We start from the raw sequence: 16360 nt of genomic DNA on the forward strand, positions 1-16360 counted from the left end.
TCGCATGAATTCCTAGTGTTTCCGTTGCCATGTGGACCCTTTGTTCGGATATGGTTCCAGGATACAAGCCACAACGTAATCATATTCTTAAAATGCATTCATTCAAGAGGAACATACCTCGACTAAATTCATCTCTTCCCAATTTATCATTTTCCATTATCCCTCTCATTGCCCATTCTGACTGAGAGTGACTAGGGCATCATCGAGCCGGTACTCAGCCCTACTCTAAACGCCTCGCTCTCGAAGATGAGTAATTTCCATAGTTGAAGTACGAAAGATTCAGCATCTTCGGCGAGGATCTGAGATATCACCTGGTCAGCTCTCGAGACCGAATGTCCGGAGGAGACAAATTACAAAGAATTGCACTCACAGGTTCCAATCCATCTACCAAATCATCCGATCCTTTCTTATCTCTAAGATGCTCTAGAACAAATTCGACCAAGTCTTGGTCTAGTTCACCTAAGAACTGGTGTATCTTACCTTCTACGAAAGGTTTGATTTTTTCTCTGATAGCGGACTGAAAAGAACATGATGAAGCATCAGATCGTGTCACAGCAAGAGCACGACCACGACTAGAAAAAAATCGTAGGTGTTTGTAATTGAATTTTTAAACTCGTACTCACCTCATTTATCGCAGCCCAATCGATACCAGCTCTAAAGATATCTCTCCTACTTGTTGGTAGAATTTTCTTAATTTCCAATAATTTCGCATTCCTCTTAGCCAATCTCTGAGCTTCCGTCAATCCATCATTCCCTTGTCCATCCGTCTCGGCATCTAATCTGATGAGTGTTCGTTTCTTCTTCTGTTCATTCTCTTCTTCTTCATCTCCAGCCAAAATCACAGGTTTGGGTTTATTGGGTATGACAGGTTTTACTTCTTCTTTAGGCTTGACTTCTATGGCGGTAGGTTGAATATTCAATCTAATCGGTTTAGCATCCTCGGTTAATAATCCTTTAGCTTTCTGCTCGTTCTCCAACTCTGCTAATTCTGCCATTTGCTTCTTCAAGAATTCCTCGGACTCTTTCTCCAATGCTTGTAATTCGTCTTCCTCCTGTTGTCGATCACGTACGTCATCTTGGTACTCTTGTTGTCGGATACGTTGTCTCCTTGCACGCCATGTTGCCCTACAAACATCGTGGTGTAAGTTCTGTCATGCCTTGAATAGATAATACAGACGGAAAGAAGAATCGATACTTACCTGTCAGAATAGAACAACTCCCTGCCCTTCTCGATTATCTCATCATCATCCCAATTCTCGTATTGCTCAATCTGTCTTCGCCTATTACGCTCGATCAGGTCCTCGTGGGCTTTTCTTTGGGCAAGTTCCCTGTTAAGAGCCTCTATTCGGATACGTTCTCTGTGTTCGACCCTTCTTTCGGCCTGGATGATGATATGTAACGTCAGTTTCGATGTTGTGGCGAATGCAGGACATAAGGAGAGTGCTAGAACAGGCTTCAACGGTACCGATAGATTGATCGATGCATGAGACCAAGAGGATTTGATGTAATTGAGATATAGTAGAAGGTATAAAAAGAGTCACTCACATCTCTCAGAGCAATATCTTTCTCTCTCTGCTTCCTCTGTCTCCTCAACTCTTCTTCCTCTTCATCCGTCCTTCCAGAGTCGACCTTCCCTTCGGCCGACTGAGCGGCAACGAATCCAACGGGTTTATCATACCCCTGAGGATCTCGCGCTCTACTTGGTCCAGCTCCATTCTGTTGGGATTGAGGAGTCTGTTGACCTAGAGGAGTGTTAGGACTTGGTTGGTTCTGATGTTGATTTTGCCAAGCTTGTTGTTGCTGTTTAGCCAATCCTCTGTTATTGCCATACCCATAATTCGCATTGGCCATAGGTGTCCTTTGCTGCTGTTGCTGTTGCATAATTCTATATCTCTCTCTTTCATCTTCGATTGCTTTCTTTTCCTTTTCCCTTTTCGCGGCTGCGACTCTGAAGATTGCGATCTGATCCAGTACTGCTACTCTCTGATTTTCAGGTAAGTCACCTTCTTTCAGATCTTGCAGATGTTCTGGAACGATGACTTGCAGTGGGCTGTCTCCGCCTCCTTGTTTAGCGGGACCGTCAGGGTGTTGAGCGTTGGGATCGGTCAGGAGTGCGACGATATGAGCGATTGATTTTCGGGTGGCTGCGTCGGCTTCTTCGTCGTTCTATGAATCGAGGTAAACAGGTAAGCATAGAACAGCAGATGAGACAGTGTTTAATTGAAAACCCACATCAGATCTGCCCAGAGTCGATTCAAACTCCTCTAAGAACTCCTGTGTCTTCTGATCCGCCTTAACCACCAAAGCCTTCTTCTTACCATCTCTCCTTCCCTCAGGCGACAAATCAGGTAGTTCCACGCCATTCAAACATCTTATACACCTCAGCACGACTTCTGGGTTTTCGTAAGCTGCGAAACCGAATGCTTGGGGTTTACCGGATGCACCCGATACCCTCTTGAGCTCATGGAGAGGACCGCAGGCCTATAACAGCAGAACAGCGTAGATTAGCACGACCATCTCAGTACATAGAAGATTATAGCAAGGAAATGACAGGCATGTCACTTACGTTGAGAAGATTCTTTAAAACATCATCCGTTACACCAGGAGCTATACTTCCCACGAACACACTCGTGGTTTTAACATCCCGTACGAAGCCTGGAGGTGTACCTGTTCCAGTGGGACTTTGATTCGGTGGTAGACCTTCTTGAGGGAATCTTGGTGGTTGGGGCAATCCAGCAGGGGCGGGAGGTAGACCTAATCCAGGATGAGCAGGTCTCTGAGGAGGAGGATATTGGTTATAGCCCATTCCTCCCGGTCCACTTGGTGGAGGACGGAATGGTAATGCACCGCCACCGCCACCGCCATTGGCTGGTCCTCCAGGTGAATTGAAGCCTGGTCCAGAAGGTGAGAGTGAAGGAGGCGGTCGAGAACCTGGTGCGAAGTTTGGTGGGAAAGGTGGAGGGATGAATGATCCTGGAGGAGGAGGTCGGAATGGTGGGAATTGGCCTTGTTGGCCTGGTGCGGGTGGTCGGTTCGGGGGGAAGGGAGGTAAGTTACCAGGAGGTGGGCGGAAGGGTGCTATAACCAGAAACGGAAGACATCAACATTACCTGTTAGCTAGGTCGTCAGAGGTCAAGAGATACGGGTCAGAGCACACTCACGTTGACCGTTGTACATTGTGATATCCTGCCTACTTGACGGTCTTCCGTGAGTGGTGAAATGTATGCGTACAGGTATCACTGATGAGAAAGAGATGAGATGATGAATGACTTTGATCTTTTACTGCAGCAACGAACGAATGTTGGGCTTAAACAGGGGGAGCACAGAAAGAACTCAAAGTTCATATTCCTCTGAGGGTAAATTCGAGATTCGAACAGATTTGTGCCACATTCGTTCATCCATTGATGGCTATTAAGCACAGATACGTTGTGTAAGTGATAGCACACAAATAGGTGAATTCATGGATCTCTTGTGTACTGATCCTCATGAATATGCCCTTGTTGCTATTCCACCTCAAGGATATGATATCTGCGCCATGTACATGGCTTCCAAAGAGTTCGTTTTTCCCGATTGCTCAGTCGTGGTCGCACCTTCAAATGTGACAACTTGTCTGATATGCTGGGCAGTCCGGTGTCCTGAGCATTCTCAGAGATCCGTGCACCCATGTAGGGAACCTCATGTAAGTCTCGGGATGAAGTGCTGTGATCACATTGACTGATATCGACGTTTTCGTGCAGGAAGAGTCAGCAGCCTCACAAAAAGGGCTCGAACGATTTGCCACAAAGGTCACTCTGAAGCGAGTTAGTAGTGCAATGTAATTCTCGCGATAGCTAATTCACCACATTTACAATTGGCAGCTTTGTTAGAAAGAATCAATACATGCAAAGGTTCTAACATCAAGGATGCTGAAGCCCTTCGACCCGGTCGCAAGTGTTCACTTACCATACCTGATAGCTGGGAGGAGCATGCATAACGGTATCAGCATTACCCTCTTTCCCCAAAAACGATGGCAATATGAGATATAGAACGACATCGTGAATGCAAAAGAGACTGTGTCGAGTGACTGTTAAGAAATATATATATAAGCCATCCTCAGACCAATGTCAATTCCTATTTTCCCAATTCTCGACAATCATCTCAATAAATCCACATTCATTCACTCCACCGATAACCTCACTTCTTTCTCAACGATCACCATTACAGTAATAGATTATGTTATAATGAGGTGAATATGAAAATTCCGATACGGTTCTGAGAAGAGTTATTGGATCGAGATTGATTGTGTAGATTCAGGTTGGTATCTTGTATACACACAGAACGATGGCTGAATCTGCCTCTGGAATGCATACATATTATGCTTCGTTAAGTTCGAGTGTACAGTACTCAACGATGGTGTGTGTGTGCGAACAATTACGCCACAGTGCTTCGCCACTATGGATCTGACGATCAACAACTTGCCTCACTAGCATCTGTGCACACAACATACATCAACAACATCTTCAGACCTCAAACATATCTCTCCTGGCTTGCAATTCTGCTATTTTCATATGAACATCAATCAAATGTCAATACAATGACTTACATACTACCAGAGAAATGTATAGTAAAGGACTGCAATTCAGTAGTAACACACAGCGCGACTACCGTCTGCTGGGTATGTACAGAAATTCGATGTTCAGAACATAGGTCGAAGCCGGTCCACCCATGCGGAACTCTCGAGGAAGTTGTAAGTGCTAGTCCGGCGGTAAGAGATAGATAGCTACTAACCTGTCTACATGCAGCTCTCCACACCCCCTAATGATCCCCAGTTGACCCTTATAGCGAATGCAAGTAAATTACAACGCGTGAGTCCCCGTAGTGAACTCAATAGAACAGCGGCTCACTGTATTCTTCAACAGTTTACCAGTCTACTCAACAGTCTCTCACTTGAGAAAGATCGCATCACTGAAGAATCTCAGCGCGTTCGACCTGGACGCACCTGCATTCTTCAGCTCCCACCTGATAGCCAAAGCATGTACGACGCAAAGAACATGTATAACGGCATCAACCCTCATTTCCCTATTATCTTCGACGATGGTGTCAAATGGCTTCTTAGGGTCAGACAGTCCCATAATGGCTACCCACCTCATGAGATACAAAGGTTTGTAGTCCGAAGCGAAGTGACTGCTCTCACAATTCTCAAAAATGGTGGAGTACTTGTTCCTGATGCTTGGTATCCTCGTCCTCTTATCGACGGTCAATCCTCTCGTGTGTGCTTTTCTATCTCTTCACTCCTGTAAGTCCATCACTAACTCGTATTCATCTTTCTTAGAGCCCGATCTATGCTACTTCTTCTGCCAGTTACTGAATGGAGCATCTTTGAACATTCCAAAGAGAGGAAGTGACGCTCTTTGGACACCTGGGCCAAAGATAAAGCACATTATCGAGGAATAGGCTAGAATATCCATCCTTATGGCCGATACACCTATCTCCGGTAGCTTGATCGGCTGCCCTATACCAGATTCCGATGACCCCCATCACATAACTATCGGACCTTTGGCTAATCACTGCGCATTGAACATGATCGAACCACCTTATTTCCCTGGCCCTTTCAAGAACAACCAAGAACGTTATCTAGCACAAATAGATATAGCTCTCGATCACATCTTTAAAGGGCATTTATGCCAAAGGGATACCTTAGATGCCTATTTATGGCATCTAGAGCTCAGGGAGCTGGTTGGACTATGCGATATGCTTGCCGAGGAACCCAACAAGGTATATATCAAACATGCGGATGATAAGGGGGATCATTTAATGGGTGATGGTGAGGGTAATGTGACAGGGATTATAGACTGGGAATGGTGGGTACCGGTCTCTATCTCCCAGCAAACCCGCTTATTATATCAATTTGGAAAGGCACAGGGCTGAAGGTCAAGGAACGATATAATAGGGCTTACGCGACGACCAAGGAAGAAGCTTTCTCCTCGCCGTACTTCTGTTTTACTCACATTCGATACTACGCCGGTAACAATCTCATGACTCCCGCGGAAGAGCTGTTGATTCAAGCTTATGAGAGATCTGGGAGGAAGGACTTAGCAGATTGCATACGGAACGGCAAGATTTACCAGCGATTGAGTCATATAGGCACATTTGAATCCTGGCCTTGTCCTCAACGTGGTTTCTTGGAAGTCTTTGCCCGATGGAAACCGGCTAATCTCAAACCACCAGCCAAGTTCGATGTATCATGGAGGATTTATCTCATAGACCGATATAGAGACAACGAGACCCTTCAGGAACTCATCAAACTTGAAGATTGGGATCAGGAGAAAGGAAGGGTTGAGGTGGAATCAGAGAGGGAAAAATGGCTGGAAAAGAGAAACAAGAAGTGCAAGGAGCACTCTTCTGTGGAGAACTCGTAGTGACATCGTAGTAGCACTAATAGTGCTGGTAACATACATATACAAGTATGCATACAACTGATGTGTCCGCTGACCATTCATGACGGACATGATTCATTAATGGAACATGTTTCATTAATGGTGAACATCTCAATGTTCCAAACAATCAAGGAGTATCAAAGAGTTAAGCTTTTTCTCTTCAAGCAGGTCTGAGTTGGTCTGATTTAGGAATTGATGTCGTTCTAGATGAACGGCGTGTAATTATACGACAAGTGATATCTGTACTCGAGATACGATTTGATACCTCATGTTTACATCAATGATCGATCTATGGATTCGCCTAGGACTACTATGCCGAATCCTCGCAGAATCACGAACAGAGATCATGTCACGTTATCCTCCCTTACTTTCCACTTCAGAACTTCCAGCGTGCTTTTCGCATCTACCGCAGAAGAATGACCCAAGTCAGATGTTCTATCCTGGATGAAATAGCCCAACTTTTCCTTGACGATATCTCGCAGAGCACGTCGAAAAGGCGGTCCTTTATCATGTGGGAATACGAACGCTGTATCGATCACTTTGATATGCAGTAATCGGAGAGCACGAAGATCGTTTTCAAGACTATCAGTTAGAAAGTGGTGAAAATTAGTCAGGTCTGCAGAGGCTATCTAAATGGGGGATATGGACATCATGAGGTCAACATGGAAACTCACCCATGTCCTACTATTATAGTATCCGGACCGATGAACATACACGCTGCTGCTCTAACTGCTGGCAAATCCATAACAGCAGTTTTGAGCTGATCGGAGGTTATACCGGAAAATCGTGTGTTGACGTCTCTGTATCAAGTACAAAAATCAGCTGAATGTGTGATCACAAGCAGGGAATGATGTCAACTGACAATACAGGTACAGTCTGTCTGACCAGTTCATCGAGAAGTATCTCTCCGTTCTCATCTACTATAGTCACTCTTCCAAGCGATATACCCGCCGTGGTGTCTATCATATAAGCCAATCAGCAATAGCCTTCTAATGAATGCAGATTACTCACATATCATCTCACAATCCATCGCTACCACCTCATTCCATTTCCCCAACCCACCATCTCCCTTGCCAATAACCTGTTCGGTAGTCTTATACGGTACCCTCCTTGCTAATTTCCTATCATCATCTTCCTCACTGAATACATGTATATAATCTTGACATCCCACTTCTCCTCTTTCTTTCCCACAACATGTATACATCCATTTCCTCCTTCCCTCAATTCGTTCAGGTAAAGTTCGACCATAGTGATATTTGCATTCACCATTTTTCATCCTTTCTTCTATATTCTTCGAACTAACCACAAAAGTAACTTTACATCTATTACATATCCTCTCTTCTCCTTCCCCATCAATCTTAACCTCCTCAGGGCTGATATCGGTGAGAGAACTATCTTGAGGATTGGGATATCGCCATATCTCAAATTGATCAAGAGGTAAACAGTATCTATCGATCTTCTCTCGAGACAGTCTAGATAGTTTCTCCTTCTCTGCTACTTCATGCGCAACTCTGGATTCTTTGACTGTTCCTATCGATGGATGGTCCAATTTATCTGGTGGGATTCGCTTAGAGATGGATACGGCAGCTTGATGAATCGCCGTTTTGTATATTCGCACGTTCGATGAAGTAGCTGCTGTTTCCGATTCTTGAGAGAAAGCTGAGGTATGAGCCAGATCAGGGGAGAGGTGTAGGATCGGCGCATACTATTCAATATATGTTAGCAGGTGGATTGCGCATGCAGGGTAGATTAGACTTGCAAGTTTGGCATATTGGGTGTATAACGTATTCACTATGTTGGAATACGTATCAGCATACTTCGAATTATCCCAGTGAGGGAGGTCGCTCACAGCCTTTTTGTCTATCTGGTCTTGGATGAGGTGATGGTTTGAGGTTGATGGGTAAGACCGGTGGACGAGCGGTGTTTATAGCAAAGGCAGAGGAGGGAGGTGCCGGAGTCGGTGTCGGTCGGACTGGTATTTGGGGAAGAGCTGGGGGCACCTGAGAATCAGAATTGTAAGCTTTTATCGAGCAGTGTATTATCATGCGTCCCCCAGCTTTATCATGCGTCCCCCGGCTTACCATGTTGCTCGCCGATATTCCATCCCTAACTGACGGTTTGATCGTTCCATTGTCTAGTTTCCGTGGACTTGAAGTTGGATTCCCTCTTCTACTATCATTCCCGGTGACCCTTCGCACCACACCCCTTATCCTCTCTTCCTCCTCAGCCTCTGATCGTCTCTTGACTGCTTGTCTAACTGTCGATGGGACGTCTCTGGAAGGTAAGGTAGACTGAGACGAAGATGCCTCAGCGTGGGTGAAGAAACATCTTGGACGGCCACAGGTGGGATCCGGACATCGAGCTGAGGATAGCAGGCCGAGATTCGAGAACATCTGGGAACATCCAAAGGTAGCTTCCCCCCTTCTCGATTGCTCTGGTGAGGGTTATCAAGCTGTTTTGGGCCTCTGGTAGGGAGATAGTGGTATGGATGAGAGCGTGAAAAGTGTCAACATGACTGTTGATGATGTTGATATCGAAGTTGGATTTGTTTCCGGCGGAAAGTCAGAGGGTAGCCGAAATATAATCGAAAACATCCCTTCGTTCGCATTTGAGTTCTTTTTCATTGTTCCCATCTGTCCACTACAGATCAATAGGAGCTGTGTTACTCGCAAAAATGTCCAGACCGGCGCTCAGAACGGTACTTAACAATCGAATACCCCTCAATCTATGTGGTGTCCCCGCGATAGGCTGTCGATATCAGTCCACCTCCTCCCTTGCATCTTCGAGCGTTCCATCGGTGAAGGAGAATGAGCTGGCAAAGATAATACGGGACACTATCAAGGTAAGCTGTGCTTGCGTCCGGAAGTGTCGCTTGACCCAATCTAAACTTTGATCAATTTTGCAGTCGACAGGTCCGATACCAATCTCGAGGTATATGCAGTTCTGTCTCTCACACCCTACATATGGATATTATCAAAAAGGAGATGTATTCGGAGAGAAAGGCGACTTCATAACATCTCCAGAGATATCACAGATATTTGGTGAAGTAAGTCAAATCGGCTGTGAGATTGAATTTTAACTTCTAGCTGATGGCGATGTGATGGATTTAGCTAGTAGCAATTTGGTTCCTCACACGGTGGATGGAAGCCGATTCACCCTCTAGAGTGAGGATCGTAGAACTTGGTCCGGGCAGAGGTACTTTGATGGATGATATTTTACGTGTGAGCTCTGCATCTCTCAGTCCGTCTTCACAGTGACAGCCCATGAAAGCTTATAATGTCGTCCGGATGTAGACATTGTTCAATTTCCCTGGTATATCCGGATCTATAAAGTCTATTCACTTGGTCGAAAATAGTGAAGCTTTAAGGAAAATACAAAGCGATAAGTTGTCCAAGAGATTAAAAGGGAAAGAGGTGGATCTGGAGTGGTATACAGGTATCAATGAGATTCCAGAAAGTGAGTCTGGTGGTCCTTCCCTTTCTCAAATCACATAATTCTGCTACTTGCGAATCGGTGCAAACAGAGTTCAAAAGCTCGCGAATCGAACCTCCTATGATCAAAAGCGTTTTCGATGCTCACTAACTCATCTGTGATTCATCTTTGTTTTTTAGCCAATGATACATATACACTGTTCGTGGCGCATGAGTTCTTCGATGCTATGCCTATAAATACTTTCGAAAAGACAGATATGGGTTGGAGGGAAGTTCAAGTGGATAATGATCCAGGATATGCACCAAAGTGAATCATTCTATGTCTTGTATGATCGGTCCCTCTGAAGTCCATCGGCTATGTCTTGATATACAATCCTAACTCTGCTGATATTGTGTTACCTGCAGTCTACCAACTCAAACATCAAAATCTGGCTTACGACTTTCCCTCTCCTCCGCACCTACCCCACTCTCGACCGTTCTACCTGCAACTTCATCTCGATTCACAAATCTATCAACAGGATCAAGGATCGAAATCGCCCAAGATTCATTCAAGATCATGCGACGCGCTGGTGAATTGATAAGTAAAGGTCTAGGAGGTTGTGGAGTGGTAGTTGATTATGGGGGAGATAGATCCTACGGACAGTCTTTCAGAGTGAGTGGAATAGACCGTTTCTTCGTTGGGCACGAACGAACATAACTGAGGATAATACGATTGTGATTGACGTATTTGATTATTTCGACATGATCGACAATCCTCTGTTGTCGATTTTGGATATTGCTTTTCGTCATAGCCCGTAGTTCAAGAGCTGATTCTACTCTTTTCGTAAATCGATAGGCATTCAAAAATCACAAGATAGTAGACGTTTTCGACGATCCAGGAAACGCAGATTTGACCGCGAATGTGGATTTTGCCTATCTGAGAGAATCTTTAGTTGGTACAGGTAAGTCAATCTCCCGCTGCTTTTGAACCCCCATGATCTGTCCCATTCAACAAGATGAACACATCATCAACTTGTTCCTTCTATCGTCTTCCCAATTCTTGTCTGTTACTACATTATACTGAGTCACATTTACGTTCTACAGGATCATCTTCCCTAGGCCCAATCTCCCAATCATCCTTCCTTCTTTCTCTAGGCCTCCAACCTCGTCTTCGGAAACTTCTCGATTCTGCTACAGACGAAAAGAGGAAAGAGGATATACGAAAGTCAGCTCAGAGATTGATAGATCCACTGGGTATGGGTGGTCAATATCAGGTTATGGGGATAACAGACGGTTCGGCGTTGAAAGTTGCTGAGGGTGGGGAGATATATCCTTTTATAAAAAGGAAGGAGCAAAGTAAAGTTTTAAAGCCGTGATTATAGACACATATATGGATGAATATGATATCAAGGATGGGTAGCTGTTCTCTGTTGGCAATTCAGACCTGTCTTGGTAGTATGATTCATTCTTATTGGACATCACTATTCAAGCATCTTGGGTCATCTTTGATAATAGTAATATTCATTGAGTCAATGAGAAAAATACATGACGGACTCGTGATATTTCATATTGCATTAGATTGGTATAAACAATAAACACACAAGGGGTATCAACAACTTTTATCTTGGGTATATCCTGTTCACTCTCCAACTATGGATGATCAATTCTCCAAAGCTCTCAACCTCTCTTCCAACCCTTTTATCCTCCCCTCTGTACTACTCCAATTACTCATAATCCCCTGTACGGCCTGATCCAAACCTTTATTCAATTTGTCCAATATAGCTTGTAACTGGCCTATCTCAGTGCTATTATTCTTATCTTGATTTTTGAGTTGTTTGAGCGACTCGGCTATAGTCGCAGCATCGTTGTGCAATTCGTTCAAGCTCCTCAGCCTAATAAGGAGAGGTTGAATGATAGGTAAATATCCATCTAGCCTAGACAAAAGTCCGAATAGCTGCTGCAGATTTTGATAATCACTTTGTGATAGATTCACATTACTTGTTGACGAAGAAGATGGCTTTTCCGGATCAGTGGTGAGATTGGTGATTGTGGTATTTCGTTTACTCGATGAAGAAGCTGCTCTATCCAGATCTACCAAGAGGAGTTTGATCCTTCGGGAAATAGCATCGAGTTGACGAGGTTGGGTGAGCAGTGATAGAAGGTGAGAATGTTTGGTGAGAGTAGGTATCAATGGACCGTTCTAGACGGTTTGCGGACGATCAGCTGATGTTATCTTTAACACTATGGAATATGTGTCAGCTTACCTGATTTGTCCCTTCTCCTAATGGACCTAGAGCATTCTCCAGTATTGCTAAACGCTTATCAATCTCTCCCAGGCTATATTGTCTCTTGCTAGTTTCATCATCTTCCTGATGTACATCTCGCCCTTCTTGTGATTGTGAATTTACTCTCTCCGTTAATCGCTTTAACCTATCATCCCACTCTGACGGTCCCCGTCCATCATCGTCTACTAGATTTAATTCATCGGTATCCAATTTCCCCAATCTCTCTTTCAACCCATTCAACTCGGATATCAAGTTTATAGGCTGTTTAGGAAGTAAGACCGATTTCCTCTTTCCCTCCCTTCCATCTGGGACTGGTATAGACCCAGAAGTCGAAGCTTGAGGTTGTGATGAGATTTCGGATTCGAGTTGAGCCAATTCAGCTTTCAGACGTCGTAGGCGGCTGATAGAAGATTCCTTGAGCTGAGATCCCGAGTCTTCGTCTTCGGAGGATGAAGGAGAATACGTGGACTGGGTATGCCGGGATAGAGGTGGGAGTCTAGGTCGGAACGAGAGGTCTTTCGGGTCTAATCCATCATAGCCATAGTTGTGTCATCAGCAAGAGTCCTAGAAGTGTAACACATTGTATGAGCCATGAGGGTTAGTCAAACTCACCCCTCCGCCTTGTACCCCTTCCAAATACTTTCTCGACGTTCTTCCTTCCTGGTAATCCACTCACATCTATGTTTTCCGAGTTTGGCTTTATCGTGTTATGCTCGTCTTCAGCTAGTCCACTGTCACCCTGAAGATGCATATCCATCAGTCAGCTTATGACCTGTGACATTCACATTTACGACCAAGCTTACCGGTCGTAGGAGGCTGTCTGGTTCATCGGGAGTCTCGAATATATCTTGAGCTGTGTCCTGAGTATGAAGTACGACATGAGCTAGGATCCCAAAGCGAGTGGGCGGATGATAGCTCACTATATCTGGTAGTCCATGGTATTTGGTGGTCATGGTATCTTACTGAAGTCTCTTTCTTTGCATATAGCTACATTCACTTGATGCAACATTGATTTTGGTTGTTCACTGTTCATTCAATGGTTCACAAAGTGGTCATAGCCATTTAAGACGCGTCGAATGCAAAGTGGGTCACTCATTCAAACTGACTGTGGGTGGAGGTGGTCCATGCACAAAGAGAGAGTATAAGGAGGGGAAACCAATTGTATATGTCTTTCATTCTCCTTTCCTCTTTCATTCCTCTATCACTGACCATATATACCTAGATACTCGGTCCACTCCCTCAACATGAATACTCGCACTTGTAGGTACTGCGAGGCTATCCTGAACTGTGGTGTCTTGATATGCGCTCATCATCTCTTGATGTATTCTGATAGTCAAGCTCGACAAGGCGATGATGACCATCCCCAGGTTATCGCCTGTCTCAAGTAAAGGAAAGGTGAAATGGGAGGCGATGTGAGCGACCTTGTGCTTCGACTTTTGAGCAGTAGCTCACATTAGTCTGTTGGCTTGAACAGAAACGAAAATATTACAATAACAGTAATAACTCGATCGTCCTCAAACGTGGAGGTACATTTGATCCATCAAGGAAGATTCATCGTATGTCAATAATCACACAGTAGTATCAGTAATTTGTTGCTCATCTGAAGACTGGCATATCTCGAAAAGATTAAACAAATTTTTGAACGTCTATCATACATGAAATCACCAGTACGCAAGATCATCCATAGCGATGCTAGTATGATCTTCAGGTATGAGCCGCCACAAACACCAGTGATCTCAGGAATGAAGGTATGTCGTCAATCTTCCTTTTGATACTATATGACAGACTTCATGCGGGTCTGATGACAATGATCTCTATAGATGAAAGAGTGTTATCAATGGAAATTCGTCAGCAACGAAGATTGTCGATCTTTCATTCAATTAATGAGCGGTTTTTTCGAGATCTCCGAACATAAATCACAATCACCTATTAAGGGGAATTTTGTAGAACCTTCTCAAATCATTCCTTCTCCTCCCCCAAAAGTCTCTAACCTCGACAATATGCCAATGGCATCCCCTACTAAACCCTCACCCCCAAAATCTTCTTCGTCTCAATCTCAACATACCCCTAGTCCGCACAAACGAACAAAAACGCAACCGCAACGTGAAGAAGGAACGAAGCAAGGGGTTGAACCCGTCCCCACGAGTATCCCTCCTACAAACTCATCGCAGATAGTCGAGTTAGCAGCAGAGAATACGCCTTCACCACCGATTGATGAGGCTACCGAACGCTTGAAGAAGACACTTCTGGAAGACTTCAAGCTCCCACCGACACCATCGGACAGCCAATGCCTTCAGCAAGAACACCCTACAGCCTTACGATCAGAAGGAAAGTCCACTCAAGTAGATACACCACCCTCAGTATATGCGGACAGAAAGGTTATAATAGATCAATCAGCAGGTAATGGTTTGAATCAGTCCGAGTCTCAGTCTACATCACGACCTAAGCCGGGACCAAGCTGTGGATCGTCTTCAAGTTCACCAAGAGATGGTATCCATGCATCGGTCAACAATTGCCTAGGTACTCCGACCAAGAGCCAGCCACTAATCGATTTCTCTTCTCAGTCCCTAGATCATCCTACTCATCATTCTCAAGTGTCATTGCCAAATAGAGCCAAGGACGTCTCAAATTCTGAACATATGTCAGTTGACGGAGAAGGTCACTTCTCAAATATCGCGATAGACAACTATCCAGTTCTATTGATTGAGGAAGAACTGGAGGCTCAACGACTAAGGAAGGGGAAAAGGAAGAGGGAAGAAGTAGAAGATGATCTAGAGGAAGAGGATGCAGATGCTGTGGCGGATTGGGTAAGCATCATAATTTACTGTATCACTAGCCAGACTGAGTGTTATTTCTGATGATTCCTCTTCCAGCATCAGAAGCCGCGAAGAGACACCTCACCCCATTACTCTCCGAATACTTCCAAACCCCTTCCTAAGCTACCATACGGAAGGGGAATATACGATTTGGCACCTCACGATTTGGAGAACCTGGTCGACCAGGCTATGATGGAGTCGGGATTCGAAAAGCTGGTAAGTTACTGAAAGAGCATATGACAAATGACCCATGCTGAAATAGGGATCTTTGAGCAGGTTGAAACAATAGGACATTTAATTCAGAGACGTTTGGAACACGAAACCCCTCATTACCATCCGTCACAACTACGGGAATATAATCAAGAAACGGACCAATCTAACCGCGTTCAAAGTCCGTGTGACGACCGAACCTTTCAACCACATCCCCTTCCTTCCCAGTCAGCCCCCAATGATCGACACAACGGTTGGAATATCGCTGATCCAGTGCCACCGATCTACAATCCCAGTCCAAATCCATTTCACAATTCCCATTCTCAATATCGATCTTATCACTCTGGTAGTAGTTCATCTCACTCACAATATTACTCCTTATCTCAAGACTTCTCTCAACAAGTCGTTCATCACACATATGACCCAAGCATCATAGCTGCTGATACCAATCACATCTCGCAATACACTGTCACTCCGAAATACTCACCGAGTGTTAAAGCTCATTCACAGCATAATCACTTACAGTATACTCATAGCTATCCAGAACAGCGTCGAAGTCAAGCTGGGAATTTAAATCAGCTTTTACAACATAGTCATATCTACTCTTCACCGACTGTGGAAAATACTGATTATGCGCAATATACTCAGCCTGGTCAATCTTTTCCAGAGTACGATTACGATAACGAACAACCCGAAGTACATCTGCCACCAAGCAAACAAAGCCTTGGTTTCATCCTCAATGACGTCAAGACATTTTCCTCGAATCATACTCAGACTGAGAGTCAAGCTGAAAGACCAAATCAGAGTTCAGGCTCTTGTTCTGACGGACAGACTTACGAAGTCAAGAAGACGAAACTTGATGAAGAAGATGAAGAGTTGGCTAACATCAGTAGAGAATTCGATAATGGTTCATCGTCCGGTTCGAGCAATGCTGTTAGCGATGACGAGGAAGAGAAGGAGTATGATTATGATGCAATGGCGGACGAGGATTTGGAGTTGGAAAAGGAGATTGAAAATGAAGTGTGATGAATGGTCGAATCAACTCGATCGATAGGAGATACTGTAGTTTTTTCATGTGGCAAAGCACAGGATGTCAGATTTTATAGCATGTAATCGGGATCGCAACGACAGGTTTATCGGGAACGTTATTATGTATCATGGCATGTAGCTGTACATACTAAAGATGAATAGCAAAGATATGTAATGTACATATTTATATGCGA

At 44.4% G+C, this 16360-nt stretch overlaps 7 protein-coding genes across 7 annotated transcripts; 4 read left to right on the plus strand and 3 right to left on the minus strand.

Annotated features, from left to right (window-relative positions):
- Positions 1–191: 191 nt before the first annotated feature.
- On the minus strand, positions 192–3177 carry V865_003500 (uncharacterized protein; the record flags this gene model as incomplete). The annotated part of the gene is made up of 8 exons (XM_066227293.1): positions 192–299; positions 371–517; positions 624–1125; positions 1200–1381; positions 1546–2166; positions 2233–2481; positions 2567–3078; positions 3162–3177. The coding sequence occupies 8 exons, from the start codon at positions 3175–3177 to the stop codon at positions 192–194; spliced, it is 2337 nt and encodes a 778-aa protein (XP_066083390.1).
- A 1598-nt stretch (positions 3178–4775) lies between these two features.
- Positions 4776–5413, plus strand: V865_003501 (uncharacterized protein; the record flags this gene model as incomplete). Its single annotated transcript, XM_066227294.1, has 4 exons — positions 4776–4844; positions 4899–5247; positions 5312–5339; positions 5410–5413. 4 exons carry the CDS (start codon positions 4776–4778, stop codon positions 5411–5413), a joined length of 450 nt encoding a protein of 149 aa, XP_066083391.1.
- A 38-nt stretch (positions 5414–5451) lies between these two features.
- Positions 5452–6398, plus strand: V865_003502 (uncharacterized protein; the record flags this gene model as incomplete). Its single annotated transcript, XM_066227295.1, has 2 exons — positions 5452–5840; positions 5930–6398. The coding sequence occupies 2 exons, from the start codon at positions 5452–5454 to the stop codon at positions 6396–6398; spliced, it is 858 nt and encodes a 285-aa protein (XP_066083392.1).
- Positions 6399–6760: 362 nt separating this feature from the next.
- Positions 6761–8809, minus strand: V865_003503 (uncharacterized protein; the record flags this gene model as incomplete). The annotated part of the gene is made up of 7 exons (XM_066227296.1): positions 6761–6998; positions 7091–7216; positions 7279–7375; positions 7428–8121; positions 8176–8207; positions 8266–8416; positions 8498–8809. The coding sequence occupies 7 exons, from the start codon at positions 8807–8809 to the stop codon at positions 6761–6763; spliced, it is 1650 nt and encodes a 549-aa protein (XP_066083393.1).
- Positions 8810–9090: 281 nt separating this feature from the next.
- Positions 9091–11202, plus strand: V865_003504 (uncharacterized protein; the record flags this gene model as incomplete). Its single annotated transcript, XM_066227297.1, has 8 exons — positions 9091–9258; positions 9322–9462; positions 9527–9637; positions 9710–9872; positions 10028–10154; positions 10253–10499; positions 10683–10788; positions 10931–11202. The coding sequence occupies 8 exons, from the start codon at positions 9091–9093 to the stop codon at positions 11200–11202; spliced, it is 1335 nt and encodes a 444-aa protein (XP_066083394.1).
- Positions 11203–11486: 284 nt separating this feature from the next.
- On the minus strand, positions 11487–13064 carry V865_003505 (uncharacterized protein; the record flags this gene model as incomplete). The annotated part of the gene is made up of 5 exons (XM_066227298.1): positions 11487–12026; positions 12091–12635; positions 12724–12850; positions 12915–12971; positions 13032–13064. 5 exons carry the CDS (start codon positions 13062–13064, stop codon positions 11487–11489), a joined length of 1302 nt encoding a protein of 433 aa, XP_066083395.1.
- A 397-nt stretch (positions 13065–13461) lies between these two features.
- V865_003506 (uncharacterized protein) lies at positions 13462–16163 on the plus strand (the record flags this gene model as incomplete). The annotated part of the gene is made up of 6 exons (XM_066227299.1): positions 13462–13523; positions 13586–13667; positions 13737–13859; positions 13932–14918; positions 14985–15143; positions 15204–16163. The coding sequence occupies 6 exons, from the start codon at positions 13462–13464 to the stop codon at positions 16161–16163; spliced, it is 2373 nt and encodes a 790-aa protein (XP_066083396.1).
- Between the last annotated feature and the right edge of the window lie 197 nt (positions 16164–16360).

The sequence above is a fragment of the Kwoniella europaea genome, chromosome 1, assembly GCF_036810445.1.
Source record: "Kwoniella europaea PYCC6329 chromosome 1, complete sequence".
NCBI classification, from domain to species: Eukaryota; Fungi; Basidiomycota; class Tremellomycetes; order Tremellales; family Cryptococcaceae; genus Kwoniella; species Kwoniella europaea.